Genomic DNA, 17215 nt, shown 5'->3' on the forward strand with positions numbered 1-17215 from the left:
CCTCTGGAAAACACTCAAAACACAACAATTCAGGAAATTTATTGTCTTATGAAGAGCATCACTCTGACATAGCCAGTGGATGGGAAAGGAAAAAGATTTAGTTCTAGTTACTTTCATATGACCAGAAAACAGTCATAGCCCAATTCTGTATCTTTGGGCCCCCCTAATCTTGAATAGTCTTTAGAAAAATTCACAATGTAGTGTTTAGGAGCAATCATGATAGTTTGAAGAAGGCTACCTGTTATGTATACAGGACTATGAAGATTCTTTTATTCACATGTGGTGGTGATATATCCATATGCATCTCAGATTTCCAGTAAGGGAGCGTATTATTCTTGGGAACTAGTCTAAGATTGCAGAAACAATTCCTAAAGGGTTTAAGAATGACCACAATCCTTACCGTTTTCCGGTCCAAGGGAAAGCAAGTTTCTTTGACCTTCCACCTCACTAATAAAAATATATAGCACTATAAACATATTTTATATACAATAATGTATTTTTAAAGCCCCATGAAACTTTAGGGAAAAGAAGGACAAAAGAAGGAGAAAACTGCATGTGGCTGTCATTGCTGAATTCAGCCCTTAAAAGCAATTGGGCATAACACTGATGGGTAGGTTACAGGAGCCTGAAAAGAATAAAAGTCTGCCTTTTGGCCTGGCTTTGGTGTCATGGTTGTTCTCACAACGCTTGGGACTACTGAGTAGTTAACTATGGGGGCGTATGGTGCTTATGTACCTGGACATTTGGCTCATTAAGGACAAAATTTTGAAAAAAGATCCAAAGATTAGTCATTCTTGTTCTGGCTTCATGAGGGGTCTCTCAGAAAAAAATATACCCAGAATACCTGTCTCTCTACAGCTAGAGAATAATAAAAAAATGTTTATAAATTCACTTGGAAGTCACTAGCCTTACTGTTGTAATTTCTGCCCTGAACATAGGGAACACTGCAAATAACCTTGTTTGCAAAAGCAACAACGTTCAGATTTTAACAAGGACAATGTTAAGAACTCTGTTAGATATCAGACAGGATCTAGGACACGTTAAGTTTAGCCAAAATAATTTGCCAGAGCTAAAAGTGCTTGACAAAAGCCAAGTTATTAGCATAGGTATTGTTGACCACATCTGTGGTCTTAGTACCTGTGGTGTGGTGCCACCAGAGCAAGCTCTGTTGCCATGTGCCATCCAAAGGCTTGCATGTTGCATCTGAGGGAGAACATCCCAACAGCTGCAGTTTGATGATAGTCCAGTGACAACCTGCAATTATATATGGTCTTTCAAACTTTCTCATTATAAATGAAGTACCCACCCAAGCAATCCCATGCCCCTGGGATGAGAAGCGCACAAGGAGAGGCTGAAATACACAGGAGTGATCCTAGGATTAGAGGGGATCACAGCATATTCCATCTCCTCTAAGGCACCATGTTACTACATGGACTGTCACAACATAGCTATGGCACTGTAGCTTGTGGTGTAGATGCAGATGGAGGGGGTTTTCCTTAATTGTAGGGACTCCACCTACTGAAGCAATGATAACTTAGGGTATGTCTACACTTGCAGCCTATTTTGGAATAGGGCTGCAAATGTAGGCATTCGGAATTGCAAATCTAGCCCGGGATTTAAATATCTCGTGCTTGATTTGCATCTTCCCGGCCGGGCGCCATTTTTTGAAATTTACAAGCCCGGAATAACTGCTCGCGTCTACACGCGGCAGTGAAACGGGCGTTCGAAATAAAGCCCTCTCTCGAACTACCTGTTAAACCTCATTGCAGGAGGAATAACAGGTAGTTCGAGAGAGGGCTTTATTTCGAACGCCCGTTTCACTGCCGCGTGTAGACGCGAGCAGTTATTCCGGGCTTGTAAATTTCAAAAATAGCGCCCGGCCGGGAAGATGCAAATCAAGCGTGAGATATTTAAATCCCGGGCTTGATTTGCAATTCCTAATGCCTACATTTGCAGCCCTATTCCAAAATAGGCTGCAAGTGTAGACATACCCTTAGGTTGATGGAAGCATTCTTCTATTGACTGAACTGCAACTGCAACGGGTGTTAAGAAGGGTGTAGCGGTTTTTTCACACCCCTGAGAGATGTAGCTTGGTAGACCTAAATTTTGAGCATGGCTGTAAAAAGAAGCAGGCAGCAGGACATGCAGGGGGTTGTCAATATTATATATTTTGGTGAAATTAAACTCCCACCCTGAAAATAATTGAGGAAATAAATGTGATTTTAGCAGATTAATAATTCTTCATTGCAGTGTTTGATCCACATTTTACAAAAGTATGTTTACAAAAATTTGCACATGATCCTTAGAACTGTGAATGGGTATCAAAACTATTTAAGTTGAGTGGGTTAAATACAGTAAAACTCCATTGGTCCGGCATCCAATGCTCCGGCACTCCTGATGGTCCAGCACCATCAGGAACCCAGAGGTGCTCTGGCTGCCGGACAATTGGAGCTACTCTGCCCCCGGCTTCCCCGATTCAGCTGCTGCTGAAACTGACTAACAGCTGAATCGGGGAAGCCGGGGGCAGAGCAGCTGGGGTGCTGCCGGGTTGGTCCCGTAGTGCTGCCCCTGGGGGCTGCGGGACCAACCTGGCAGCACCCCAGCTGCTCTGCAGCAGGCGTCCCCGAGAGCAACTGCTGCTGAAACTGATCAGCAGCGGCTGAATCAGGGACTCCTGGGGCAGAGCTGGACTATCGGAAGGGGGGGGCTATGAGGGGTCTGGGGTGTCATCCCCCCTAAACTCCACCCCAGACCCCTCATAAACCCCCTTTCCAATAGTCCGGCATATCTGATAATCCAACACCCACTGGGTCCTAAAGGTGCCGTATTATCGGAAGTTTACTGTATTAGCTTTGAGGAGATTTAAAAAATTGAAGCAGACACTACAGAATTCACCGGGGAAGAGTGAGCAGGAATGAAGTACAAGTACACACAATGTTAGTGTGGTCTAATGCATTAAGCACTCCACCAGGAGACCTGGGTTCTGTTTCTGACTGTCTCTGTTTGCTCGGTGACCATTGGCAACTCCCAGCGCCTCTGTGCCTCAGGAGTCCCATCTGTAAAATGGGGAAGTATATTGAGATTTACTGATGGAAGAATAAACCATTTGAGAATTTATTAATTTCATTTTTATCAGTTTATTTTAGCGATTTTTGTATTTTATGTAGATGACAGAAAATCAGGACTTTTAGGGATTTTTTTATATAATGTATATATGTTGCATACATTACTTATTACAGTAGTGTATACTCCAAGTAATCTCTGATGTTTCAAATATCTCTAGTTAAAGTGCACTAGAGAACCTTTAGTTCACACCAACTGAATCTGCACAAATCAGATATGTGCCGCACTTTAGAAGTCACACTTGTATACTCTGCATGACTGCTCTAGCTACACAAGTCATTCAGGGACCTGTACTAGGGTTGGCAAGGAGGAGCAGAGGGCCACCCAATAATTGGCAGGGGCGCTAGACTTGCCAACCTTCCAGGATTGGCCTGAGTCTCTGAGAATTAAAGATTAATCTTTATTTAAAGATTGTCATGTGATGACTTCTCCAGGAATACCTCCAACTAAAACTGGCAACCCTACTGAGCTCTTTAGGGGTGGTATGGAAGCACAGAACATGCTCCCCCCCATAAGCCGTGAAATTTAAATTCCTGTGCATTTCCTTGAAGTCCTTAGGTGGAAGACAGTAACTATTTTTTGTGTATTTTCTTATGTTTTATTGATTAAACACTTATTTCTTTTTGTGTTAGTGGTATTTTATTGTTTGTTGATTAAAACCTAAGATCAGAAGGCCTAACTACTGTATATGCCTCCAAACAAGAGCAAATGGCAGGCTGCAGACCTTCATTGGTGGAATTTTTTGGACATCTTGATTCTTAGATTTTTTTTTCCTAGACAGTTAAATTGGAAATGTAAATGCCCTGAAAGGGAGATAGCAGATTTACTTTTGGAATTTTGAACACTGGGTTTTCCTTGTGCACTCTCTCCAGTCACCTGCTTCACAGGGTAGAAAAGTGGGAAAGTCAAGGTCAGGAAATTTTCTTTAGATTCAGAGTCAGGACTTCGCTTGTCCTGTCTGGAGATACCTACAGTTTGTTAGGTGAAGTACATTCATAACAATACTCATTTTCCCATTGCCCTAGAAGCTCAATGATTCCTTTCCACTGATGGGAAAGCTCTAGCAAGGAAAGTTTTGTATTTTATTTGAAAATTGCTAGTACATTGGTGCTAATGAACTTCAAGGGACTTTGGATCACAACCAGTATTTCTCTGCTGTCTGTTGGTATCTCATCAGCTGGCAAACAGGTTTCAGATATAATTATTAGTGAAATAGCTAATTTTCTTATTTTTTTAGAAGTGTAATCTGGACCAGCTAATTTTCTTGTTCTTTTTCAACTGTGTAAGGTGAAGAAGCTTAAAGTCATATTAATTAAATGACTAATTTTAAATTCTTTGGTTTTTTAAAAAATTATTCATTTAAATCAGGTTGATGTTTTGCAAAGCTAAGATGAATATTTTTGCTATTGCCATGTTAGACTAAAACGTATCAAACTAAATTATGTGTCCTTTCATTAAATTCCACTACTGATGTCTAAGGGCATGAATAAACTAGTAAATTATTTCAAAATAACTAAATTCAAAATAATAACTCCTGAAATCAATACTTAATTCTACAGGTCTCCCTTTAAAATAATGTATTACCATGTTGCCTTTTTATTTAAAGATAAGCTTATTAATAATTGATTTCTTTGTTGTATGCAGAATACAAGTGAATCTGATGACTGAGCTTCAGAAAACAATGTATTTTTGTATTATTCCTCTGCTTGGTTTTCTTAAATTCTTGTAACTTGATTTTCTTTTAATTAACAGATTTAGTTGTAAATCAGAACAGAAAATGTTTTTGCAGTTTGCTTTAATGTCTGTTACTGCAATATTTCATCTTCTTTGGTTAATGTATAAGTACTTTGTCTGGAAGTTAAGATAAATCAGGATTGCAGTTTAATTACACATTATCATTTCCTGGATTGCATTGATTAATGTTTAATTTAACACATATAGAATGCTTCAAGCTAGAGTCTAAAAATATGGTTACAATGTAAATATTTCACTTGTGAACTGTGAAGGGCAATCTGGTCAGTAATCAAAGCTTTATTTTCCCTCCCCCATGTATTTCAGTTCTGTTACAACTGGCTAGTGATGCTTTACCAAATGATATGACCTTATCTCTTGCCTACCTGCTTGCATTACCACAGGTAAGTTTACCTTTTGTATATGTGTGTATTTTCAGATGTTAGCCCTTTAAGTATTTTGCATGCTTATAATTTGGAAACCTGTTTCTTTTGGCTTAAAATTCACGTGCTTGATCTCCACAAAATCCAGCTTTGGACTGATAACTTTGAAGAAAATCTGACCAGATGTTTTTGAACTATTGTGCCAGGAGTGGTGGTGGGAGCCTTACATCTTAATATTAAAATTTGTTGAGCTTTTTGCACACTATTAACTCAAATGTGTCTGACAAACTTGGAAGGTAGTATTTTAGTAAAAAGATCAAAATTGTGTTTAATATAGCTGAGTGATATTTTGAGGTTACATCAAGACAGGAGCTAATGAAATACAGGGGGTATTTTGATCCAGTTATGTACATTTTGGGGATTTATTAAATCTCCTTTAGGGGAGACAAAAGCCCATGTAGCCAGCTCTGTTTCTAAACTATAGGTCAAGACTAGCATCTAGAAAGATTGTGCATTTATTATAAACTTGTTAATTCTTTCATGTATGTTCTTAATCTCCTAGGTGGTAGATGCCAACAAGTGCTTTGAAAAGCAGTCACATTCTGCTTTATGTCTCCAGCTGGCAAGTTATTACTATAGCCTGCAAATCTATGCTCGTTTGACACCATGTTTCAAGGACAAGTGCCACCCCCTCTACAGGGTTAGTTCTCCTTTTTCCTGTATTTATTAATCTGCAATATAACAGCTATTCTTAAAAAAGAAACAAACCTATATTAAGCTTGTTAAAGGACAGCTCAGACTTGCATTTTGGACAGCCGGGCAGGTTGTATATAATTATTTCTTCCACTGTTCTATAAATAGACAAGTACATACATACATTTTTAAAACGTGTAGTACATTTTTTGATATGTTGATTTACTTAGGTTTTGTATACTGCCTGCTGGCACCATCTGCTTGAGCCATGGATGTTTAAAATGCTTGCAAAACCAGAAAGGAACTAGAAACTTAGACCTCTCCGTGGCAATCAAAATAATATCCTGGGCTCCGAGAAATCTACCGTCTTTTAAGACAGTTCAAATAAAGGATACATAAAAGAGGAAAATTATCCATCTTAATCTTTGATTGCCCCAAAGGGCTCTTTGAACTTGTTAGCCCAAGCTAAGAGAGCTCACATGGCACTTGTGGAAATTAGTAGACCTCTCAAAGGATTGTACCTTCAATTGGATCTAGAGATCAAACAATTAACAGCCTGGGCATCAAAGTAGAACTGTAGTTCAGCAAGGCTCCTCCATTAGCCCCTCAGACATCTTGGAATCCAGATAGAATTTTTAAGGGCATTTCATTCATTGATGTGGTCAAACTGTTTCTAATGTGAAGGGAAACATAAAGCTCTGTGGGGGAAGGACTGATTGTGAGTACCCTGCAGAATGGGGCCCTGACTTCCAAATGTAGTTACAATATAAATAGAGCAATAATCACACAATTCTGGAGATCTCAGCTGCATAGAGTTTCTCCAGAATGGTTGTTTGGAATTGTACAGCAACAATCAAAATCCTGGATACGAGCCTTGATGGTGTTTGTAGATAAGTACATCAACTTTGTCATCAGGTGTCTAGATTAATCAGAGTAACAGATTAGACAAACCAGTTGTTGGACTATCTAGGTCCCATTACTTCCAAATGCTAGGTTTTGGAATTTGTTCCCTAATCTCTACAATAATCCCACTTCTGTTGTGAGGAAAATATTATATCTCTGAACATTTTTCTGTTGAAGGTGGGTGTGTCTACTTTTTTTAAATTTAAAATCAGTGTAATATTTTTTTATTATTAAATTACCATTACTGTTGCTATAGTTTCAAACACAACAAAGTGAAAATCACCCCTTGTAGTTTTCTCAAATTTGGAGACTGCAGGAACACATGAAGACCAAGGATAGTGATAATATACATGATATAACAAGTACAAAATCTTATCTGCACTACAAGCTTTATTAAAGCAATTAGTAAGGCTCGAATTATCTGTGCTTATATAAATCCTAAAAATAAACATTCAGTGATTAAGACTGTGGTCAAATTCATATTCTCAAAGATATTTCAGGGTCTGATGAATCTCTCAAGAGATGATCATCAATAATGGCATGTTTCCTGCTACAGTTTCTAAGGGGCATTCTTTGGGATCCTCTTGTTTGGGTTTTTTTTTTTTTTTTTTAACCGAACCTGGGAACATACTTTATATTGCTCTGATCACTCCCAGAACCTTTTATATATGATTGAGAGTTTCAACCCTCTTTTCTGTCTCTGTACTTCTACGCTCTGAGTATTGTACTGCCTCATTTTTCAAAGGTTGTTTCTTAGCTTCTCTTATTTTCATTAGCATCTATGCACAAAATATGGCCATGGAGCACACCACTCCATGGTGTTACAATGAGGTGTTTTGTGGTCTTGGACAATACATTCTGGTTTCTTGTAGTCTTCTTTCTATAACGTTACCTATTGTCACGTTGTGTTAAAGTATTTTTGCAGCCTTACTGGCATAGGGATATTCCTAGATCACCAATTCATGGCAAGTGTTCTTAAATCTACAGCCGAGTATGGGGTAAATTAAAATCATACAGGCCTCAATCTGAAGTCTTTGCAATTGAGCCATGCTGTACTTCTCTACCTTAATACATATTCATCACTCTCAAATGCTTATCAGTTTTATACTAATGTACTCCTATAATTTAAATCTATTTAGGTACATTTATTATATGAAATAGTAAATGAATTGACCATCACATTAAATAACACAATAATAAATAGATGATCTAATGAACTAATTGGGTACATTGTGAAATAAATGTGTTTTGTTCTAACCCTTAGCAGTTCTTTGGAATGGTTTGATATATATGGACATTTCTAGCACTCTGGGTCCATGTCTAGTAGTACAGATATGTTACTATGAATAGTAAAATAATAGATCAAACATATGAAGTAAGTATTCCAATTCATAAAATCATAGACATATAAGACTGAAGCGACCTTTAATAGGTCACTTTCCGTTAATCTCATTCCGTGCAAAATGCCATGGCCTTAGGGTCTCAAAGTTGCTGTAGGCAAGATATTTGAATCTTTCACCAGCTAGCATCCTAGACATCGGGGAAATTATTCACAGAAGTCATGACATATATTGGAGCGAAGAATTGTGAGGGAGCATAAAAGCCTCACCTAATGAATGTTTGAGTTGTTCCTACATAATTCCACAGTGTGTGTATCACTTGATTTATTCACTGATCAGGCCAAATTTATATTTTTGTTGTGAGGGGAAACAGAAAGTTCTTCATTCACTGTGCCAGCACAATGAGGCTTTGACCTCGAGATGCTGTTGTAGTACAAATAGAGTAATAATCACAAAACTCTAATGTACTCCTATACACTGAAGTTTCTCCAGGAAGTTTAGTTGGATTCTGACATTCAAACATCATAGAAGCATGGATACAAACTGTAGTATTATTTTTGTAGGCAAGCACAATGGATTCTCCATTTGAGTATGAGGTGCCAAATTTAATCTCAATAAATAAAATAGACAAGCTTGTGACATTTTTGTCACAATTACTTCGGAAAGGCAAGTTTTGGTGTTAGTTCCTATGCCCACACAAGAACCACACTGGTGTTATCAGGAGGCAAAGATTATGCGTACAGCTCTAGAAATCTTTCTGTTGAAGGTTAAGTTCCTAGTTCCACAATTCCTAGGAAATAGTTGTCCCATCATCACCTTTTAATCCCTGGAGTGTTGTGGCATAAATGAGTATTGCTGAAACTCTGGAGATATAACTCTGGTATCCGAACTACATATGCTAATTGTGTCCTGATCATCTCGTTCAATTTTAATTACCTGAAAGGGAGTTCTAAAGAGGATGGAGAGAGGCTGTCCTTAGTTGTGACAGATGACAGAATGAGGAGCAATGGTCTCAAGATGATAGCAGCTGAGGTTTAGGTTGGATAGGAGGAAAAACTATTTCACTAGGAGGGTGGTGAACACTGGAATGGGTTACTTAGGGAGGTGGTAGAATCTCCATCCCCAGAGGTTTTTAAGTCCTTGCTTCATAAAGGTGGGATGATTTAGTTTGGATTGGTCCTGCTTTTATCAAGAGGTTGGACTCGGTGACCTCCTGAGGTCTCTTCTACTCGTATGATTCTTTGATTCTAGGAAAATGCTAAGGAGAGGGTAATGGAAACCATTATTTGGTGTTTCTTATTACTATTTCAAGCCGGAGGTGTGGCACCACTTAGGATATCAAAGTTGCTGAGGGCAAGATTTAAAAATGCTATACCAATTGACATGGTAGGCATCTGGGAAGCCATTCACTGAATTCTCTAGAGGCACTGGGTGGAAAGTATCTGAGTGCCACTTGAGGAAGATTTGCAAAGTGACTTTCCATTCCTTTGCAGCAGCATCTTTTGGTAGAAAGGTGCTCCTGGGTTAGTCCCCACGTAATTCCTGAATTTATAAAGCTGTTCTTTTGTATAGGGAGGGACTTGGATTCCTGCCTTTTATTCTATTATTATTAATATATTGTTATTTTTATTAATATAGTAAAACTCTGCTTATCTCCTCCCCCCAATTTATGGGGTTCATTCTCTGATGCTTCTGGTTACCGATGAATGAGATGTGAAGCTGTGCGACACAATGAGAAATTTCTTACCTGAGAATTTTCTTTCTATTAGCAGCTTCTCTCCTTATTGATGCTATTCTGGTCATCTGATAAATGACGAGAATACAAATAAAACTTTTTCTCTAATGGGGGACATGGAGAAGTCTTTTTTTTATAATTCTAATATATCAATTTGGTATCTTAATGCTAATCATTTATTTTTGAATTATTCCTTTGGCTATGAAAGAACTCTTCTGGTGGCCTGAAAAGAAAGGCAGAGCTTTGTTCTGGAGCCCTCCAGTAGTAAGATTGGATTGCCTTTGAATTTCACAGCTGGAGAACATTCCCTTTATTTATAAATGAGGTCAGAAGATGCCAACAGAAAAATGTTAGCTGAGAAATGTCATTCTCTTCTCCTGTATGGTATTTAAATAAGAAATCAAAGGAAAAGCTCAAACATTTCTGTTCACCATGAATGTTCTTTTCTGAACCTCTGTTTGGTCTGTTTTCTGACTATGGGTATGTTTACACTAGGGATGTTTGCGAGTAGTTGGAGTCAATCACTTGACTACTCATGTTTCTTCCCTACCTACCCCTGCTGCCTCTGTATCAGAGGCAGCAAGAAGGGGAAGCAGCAGCTGGTTCTGAGGGGAGCCCGCTTAAAAGCCGGTTCACCCTAGCACTGTCTCCACAGTGCCACCGTCTCCTTCTCCTGCACTGCAGTAGCGGTAGCAGCGCGGTAGGGGGTGGGCAGGTGAGGCTGCTGTGAAGCATCCTCTGCCCATGGTGGACCCAGGCTTGCTGTGGGCAGAGGCTGCTCTGTATCCCGCATAACAGCCCCTATCCAAAGCAGGGGCTAGATGCAAACAGAGGATGCTCCACCAACAGCCCCTGTCTGCGGGCTGCTGCTAGAGCACCCTTTGTTTATTATGGCCATTGCTGCTTTGGCAGAAGTCCCTGTTTGTGGCCAGCCCCGGACGCCACAAACAGAGGCTGCTCTTGCAGCAAATGGCGGACAATGGCTTCTGGACCCAGCTCGAGTCGGGCCTGAGGAAGCCTGGCTCAGTCCTGTCTTGTGCTGGGTCCAGGAGCTACCCCTGCTGCAGTTGTGCAGTTTAAATGTAGTAAGAGTTGGGTGGGCAGGCAGCCTGGCTCCTACTATATTTAAACTGTAGAGCTGCAGCAGAGACTTCCGGAGACTTCCATTGTTATCAACTACTCGTGCAGTCAATAGAAATTCTATCGACTACTAGCAGTTTATTTGCTTCCTAACATGCCTAGTTTACACTGCATTTGGAGGTGTGATTGCAGCATGTGCGGTAGGGATGTTAGTGAGCAGTCGACTGTTACTCGTGCTAGATAAATTAAAGTGAGTCTTACAAGTATTGTAGTCACATTCTCTGATTTCAGTGTAGGTTCATCCATGGTGAAATGGGAGTCACTTGACTAACTGGCCAATGCCAAATCCAGTCCATGATCACACCAGAATAAGGGAAGCATGAGTTAGGTTGGTTGTGTTCTGACCAGACTAAAAGATGATGTGGGAGCAGCTTTGTATTGCATTTTATCAGTTCTGTCTTTTTTCATGTGTCAATCTTTGATCTTATATTCCCTCAGAACTCCGTTTCATACGTATTGGTGTGTTGTAAACTTAGAAAGTTAATCTGTTTCCTCGATGTTGTGTTCACCTACTATTGTGCACGACTCTATGCTGTATGTGGTTTTTCCCATTTGGGTTTTAAGCACCTATAGGAGTTTCCCCCCCTTATGTTGGTAAAGTATTATGTAATTTGTGGTGTAAATCGCAATAACAGGCTCTGACTTGGTCTCAGCAGAGAGTAAACCATTACCAAACATGCTATAAAATCCTTCTAAAAATCACATTTTATCTTGGAAGCTATTAATTAAGGGTTAGAAAACATGCTTTATAATCATAGGCTCAAGAAGCTCAATCTGCTTAGTTTAACATAGACGATAACATAGGTGACTTTACTCACAGAATGTAATTTCTAAATGAAAAACAAATATTTAATGAGCTCTTCACTCTAATAGAAAAAGGTATGATCCAGTGATTGGAAGTTGCAGCAAAGTTTAGATAGGAAATAAGGTGTAAATGTTTGACAGTAAGACTAAAAATTGGAACAATTTATCATGAACCATGTGATGGATTCACTGACAATTTTTAAATTAGCACTGGATTTTTTTTCGAAAAGATATGCTCTATAAATTAATTTGAGAGTAAGGTTTTTTTTGGGGGGGGGGCCTGTGCTATACAAGAGGTCGGACTAGATGAACACAGTGGTCCCTGTGATCTCACAATCTGTAACCCCATTAATAATGCAAATCTGTCTCTAATCTCAAAGCTGTAATCACGTAGGGAAGGCCAAGTGCCATTGCCTAACGAAGCTTTCTCTGTAGAGAAAAGAGTCTGTTTTAATTCAAACAAAAGAACATTTCCATCTCCTTCCAACTCTTGGTAAGAGCCCTATCACAAATAACTTTTTTGAACCACATTTTTAACTTTGCAAATCCTCCAAATAAGCTTATGTAACTATGTAATTTCAGAATACAGAAAGCCATATCAGTTTCCAATAACTACCTTCCATTCAGGCTGTTTAACCTATGTTGGCAATTTTCTTTTGTTCTCAAGTTTGTGGGGATGAAGAAAAATTGCCAGAGTAATACACTATATGTGTGAGCTGATTGTCGCAGAGATTGTTTTGCATAATTTAGACAATTTAAAAAAATGAAACCATCTGTTTCTCCCATTGCTCAGCTTTTATTTTGATGCAAGAATGTCATGAATTGTATTTTTGTGACAAAACTTTAGTGATATTTCTGTACACACTAGGGCATGGTCCCACAGCTGTATTATCGTGATCCTGTAACATCTAACATTATTAAGTCCCTTGTCCCTTTTCTAAAATATCTTGGAGGCAGGCAGCAAGAAGAGGGGAAAGGAACAGATTCTACTTAATGTTTTTTCAAGGTTCTCTCCAAACTCTGATAGTGTAAAAATCATATCTTTCTCTAGACCCCTATTCTGCTGTTCTTCTCTTACTCCAGTTGTGAAATTTGCAAGTCGATCTGCTACAAAGTGCAGCATTTCATTTTTACTGAATGATCTCTTTCATAATCAGATGAGAACCAGAACTCTTGACTGTCTGTTAGGGAGAAGGGAATGTCTGATTTTGTTGCTACACTCTGATTCTTTTTGGTAGCCGTATGTAGAGACTTTCGCATAGCTTTGCTTGGCAGTAAGTTGCTTGCTATGTGCAGTATCTTTGTGTTTCCGTGAGGTAATCACCTAAGACTTGAACAAGTTTTCTAGTGAGCTGAGGAGCAAGGAAAAAAAACTAATTAAAGTGTGTTCAGGACTAAGCAGTATTTGGAGGGATTTATACCATAGTGATTTTGATCTCTTTTGAGAAATGATTTGAAATCGTAAATGTATTTCATACAATCCCACAAAAAGCTATCACAAGTTAAAAGTTTTTGGTTCTGTCTGCTTGGGCTGAATTTTAAACATAGATGAAAAGGCATAATTGTCCCATTGCGATCTACTAAACTATCCTGTCTGCTATCTTGTATTTATGGGCAGTTATGATTTGTAGTGTGATTAAATATTAGCATATAGTCAAGGAGGTTTTAGTAATTGCCATGTTCATTTAAAGAGGATAATTTAAAACTCAACAAATTGTCATTGCCACACATCTCATTTTTAAGTTGTTTTTTTTTTTTTCCAAATAAGCAGTGGGGAGTTCTTCAGACTTTGCCAATGCAATAAAATTAAAAAAAAATCTAGAAAGTATCCATCAGTCAAAAATTGCCTGAGTAGTCAAACCATAGAACCTATTATTCAGTGGGTTTACTATAAAATCTGTTTATATGGATATTCCTGCCTTTACTACTCAGATTTGCATAATATTTTATCTTGACATCTATAAGTATAAATCATTATGTTTAGAATTGTGTGTTTATTACAGTGAAATAAAATATCATGTTAAAACTATTTGCCTGATTATAAACAAGAGTAGAGATTCTCTTTTCAAGCTTTAGTAATAGTTACACATACATTCCATCTTGTACCAAATAAATAAAGGTGGGAATGAAGCAACCTTATTAGACATCATAATTTTAGTTCTGTGTAATGACTACCCATTTTGGGGAAGTACTGTGGATCAAATTAACATCATATTGGCCACAATACATGGATATTGGGATCTATCATTTTATATACAACCTTTTTAAAGGAATGCATAATTAGCTCAAGTGCTGCAGGATAAAATAGAAAAGGAGGGTAAATGTAGTAAATACTGAAAAAAGCACAAAACAAACAAATATTCCTGTGTACTTATATTAGTAACACTCATTTTTCAAATACAGATTTAAGAAACAATGCAATTGTTATTTATCCTCACACTTCAGGACATAAAGCGATTGGTATCTGAGTAAGGGAAGAAATTCCTCAAAGGCAGAAGGAGCAGATGTATTGCCTCCAAAAATATCACCTGAGTTCCATAGCAGAAAATTATATATTTTTTTTAAAGTGGTAACTTTAGCTCAGGGCTAACGAATGCCACTTCTTCAACAAAGGCAGTTAATAATAATAATAAAAAAAAACTGCTTACATTTACTTCAGAACCTGATGAACTAAAACATCCAAAACTATTTAATTTTTTATTACGATTATTAAAAGCACCCAAGAGTATCAGGTACCTCCCAATACAGATTAAAAAACTGTGTTCCTTGCCTTGAGGAACTAATAAAGTAATCTAAGGTGAGTCAATGAAAAGAGTAACAGACATTAGAGAAGGATAAGAGAGCAAAGACATAAATTAAATTTTAAAAGGTTGCAAGCTTAGGGCGTAACCACATAAACACTTTGTCTTTATGGCACCTTGGAAAACAATATTAAAGTTAGGTATACAAGTTTATCATCCACTCTATGGCTCCTGGCTGTCCCTTTGGACTAGAAACTGAAAAATTTACATACTTAATTTTACATACTGTGATTAATCATATTGCATAAAATTAAACATGTGCATAGATCTTTGTAAGGTCAAGGCTTTACTCAGTGGGCTACGTCTAGACCGGCATGATTTTCCACAAATGCTTTTAACGGAAAAGTTTTCAGTTAAAAGCATTTTCGGAACAGAGCATCTAGATTGGCAAGGACACTTTTCCACAAAAGCACTTTTTGTGGAAAAGCGTCTGTGCCAATCTAGATGCGCTTTTCCGCAAAAAAGCCCCGATTGCCATTTTCGCGATCGGGGCTTTTTTGCGCAAAACAAATCTGAGCTGTCTACACTGGCCCTTCTGCGCAAAAGGACTTTTGCCCGAACGGGAGCAGCATAGTATTTCTGCAAGAAGCACTAATTTCAGATAGCAGGAACTCAGTGTTCTTGTGGAAATTCAAGCGGCCAGTGTAGACATCTGGCAAGTTTTTCCACAAAAGCAGCTGCTTTAGATAGATAAAATGAGCAGGTGATTTTAGTAAGCAATTTTCTAGGCATCCTGGAAAAAGTGGGACTTGACAAGGAATTTGAGAAGGTAGCCCTTATCTATACAGTACTACATCATGGGACTACATCAGTGCACGCTAGGGAACTTTTGATTAGTGCCTAGCAGGGTCCACATGATCAGGTAGTGTGTACACTAAAGTATACAGTCTGCATGGTATGCACTAATGAACAATAAAGACATTTGGGGTCAGGATAGAATCCGTTAAAAACAGCCACTGAGCCAGAGTCAGCAAATGTGGAGATTCAATGAGCTTTTAATTCCAGTTTACAAATACCCTTTTGTTTGCAACATCTTCACATTCATGTTGATTTCTCCAGTGGGTTAAAACTGCGTTAATTTAAAAATGATCAATTACTAAAAGCATGTCTCATTTAAAGGAAAATCTGTAATGACAAGCCCACATTAGAAATTTCCCAAACAGGTTGGACCTCTCTGGTCTGGCATCATCGGGACCTGACCGGTCTGAAACAAGAGAATTTGCCTGACTAGAAGAGATCTCCTGCCACCAGCCTCCAAGCCCATTGCCTGCTTCTGGTAGCTGTGCCTTGCCTTCCTTCCTCCCCAACCTAGCTGGGCTCCTTGCCCAACTGCTGCTGGCTCCCTGGGAGGCACAGGCTCCAGCTTCTGCCATGGGGATCCAGCCATGTGCAGCCAGGGGCAGCTGTGGAGCTTTGGCTCCGCATAGCTGGGGGTTGCTGTGGTGACTCTTGCCCTGTGCTGCCATGGGGTTCCAGGCTCAGCTCTATGCTCCCAAGGGCTACTCAAAACTGCTGTGGGGCTCTGGCCCCCATCCCGTGCTCTCCCCAGCTGGGCTGCTAACCGTGATGCTCCACCCAGCTGGCCCTCCTGCCCTTAGGCTCCCGGGTTTGTTGGTCCAGAGAGTGCTGGGTTTTGGATGTACAACTTGTATTCTCATTGTTCACTTGGTGCGTTAACCACATAGATTTCCCATTCTGTTCTATTTAGTTTTTTATTATATGTTCATCACTAACAATTGGTATGAGGGATCAATAATCTGTGTGCAGAATTAGTGTGTGTGTCAGCCTTGCTGTTACTAAAAATCTCACCAAAATTGCATTTTAATCTATCTTGCAAATGGGATATTGCACAACTTTTAAGTTCACATTCAAAATTTCCCAAGATCTTCTCACTTTAATTTCCCTGAGTAATGATGCTTTCTCAATTAGTAAAGCAGTTTTAAATTGCTAGATACTGAAACAAGAGAAAAATGAGCAAATATGTTTGAAAGCTCCAAAAATACTGCTGTTCTTGTAAGGCCATGTGAAACCCACATTCTCCTGATCTTGCAGTCAATAATGTAATGGCTTTTGTCCATTGTTCAAGGTGACTCCTCAAATTGTTACAACTCAGCCACTTGTGCTCTTGTATTCAGACTGTGATGAGCATGTTTCTAGAGCTAAAGTGTATTTGGTTCAGATAGAGCACAGATTAACGGTTTCTCATTTTTTTATGTTTAAACAGCACATACCATAATGGAGCTTCAACCTTTCCTGAAGCCTCATGTCACTACAGCAAGAGGATTGCATCTAGATTGGCATGATCTTCCAGAAATGCTTTTAACGGAAAAGTTTTCCGTTAAAAGCATTTTCGGAACAGAGGGTCTAGATTGGCATGGATGCTTTTCCACAAAAGCACTTTTTGCGGAAAAGCGTCTGTGCCAATCTGGACGCGCTTTTCCACAAAAAAGCCCTGATCGCCATTTTCGCGATCGGGGCTTTTTTGCGCAAAACAAATCTGAGCTGTCTACACTGGCCCTTTTGTGCAAAAGCTTTGCGCAAAAGGGACTTTTGCCTGAACGG

The 17215-nt window shown here is 38.9% G+C and overlaps 1 protein-coding gene across 5 annotated transcripts in view; it reads left to right on the forward strand.

The window, feature by feature from the left end:
• Positions 1 to 17215, forward strand: part of NBAS (NBAS subunit of NRZ tethering complex) — a 338668-nt gene that overhangs the window by 168021 nt on the left and 153432 nt on the right. For all 5 annotated transcript variants that reach the window (XM_075923472.1, XM_075923475.1, XM_075923474.1 and 2 more), the window contains 2 exons: positions 5182 to 5258; positions 5800 to 5937. In XM_075923472.1, the coding sequence (XP_075779587.1) occupies positions 5182 to 5258; positions 5800 to 5937 (215 nt within the window). The remainder of the gene's footprint in view (positions 1 to 5181; positions 5259 to 5799; positions 5938 to 17215) is intronic.

Source organism: Pelodiscus sinensis, chromosome 3 (assembly GCF_049634645.1).
Source record: "Pelodiscus sinensis isolate JC-2024 chromosome 3, ASM4963464v1, whole genome shotgun sequence".
In the NCBI taxonomy this organism is placed as follows: Eukaryota; Metazoa; Chordata; order Testudines; family Trionychidae; genus Pelodiscus; species Pelodiscus sinensis.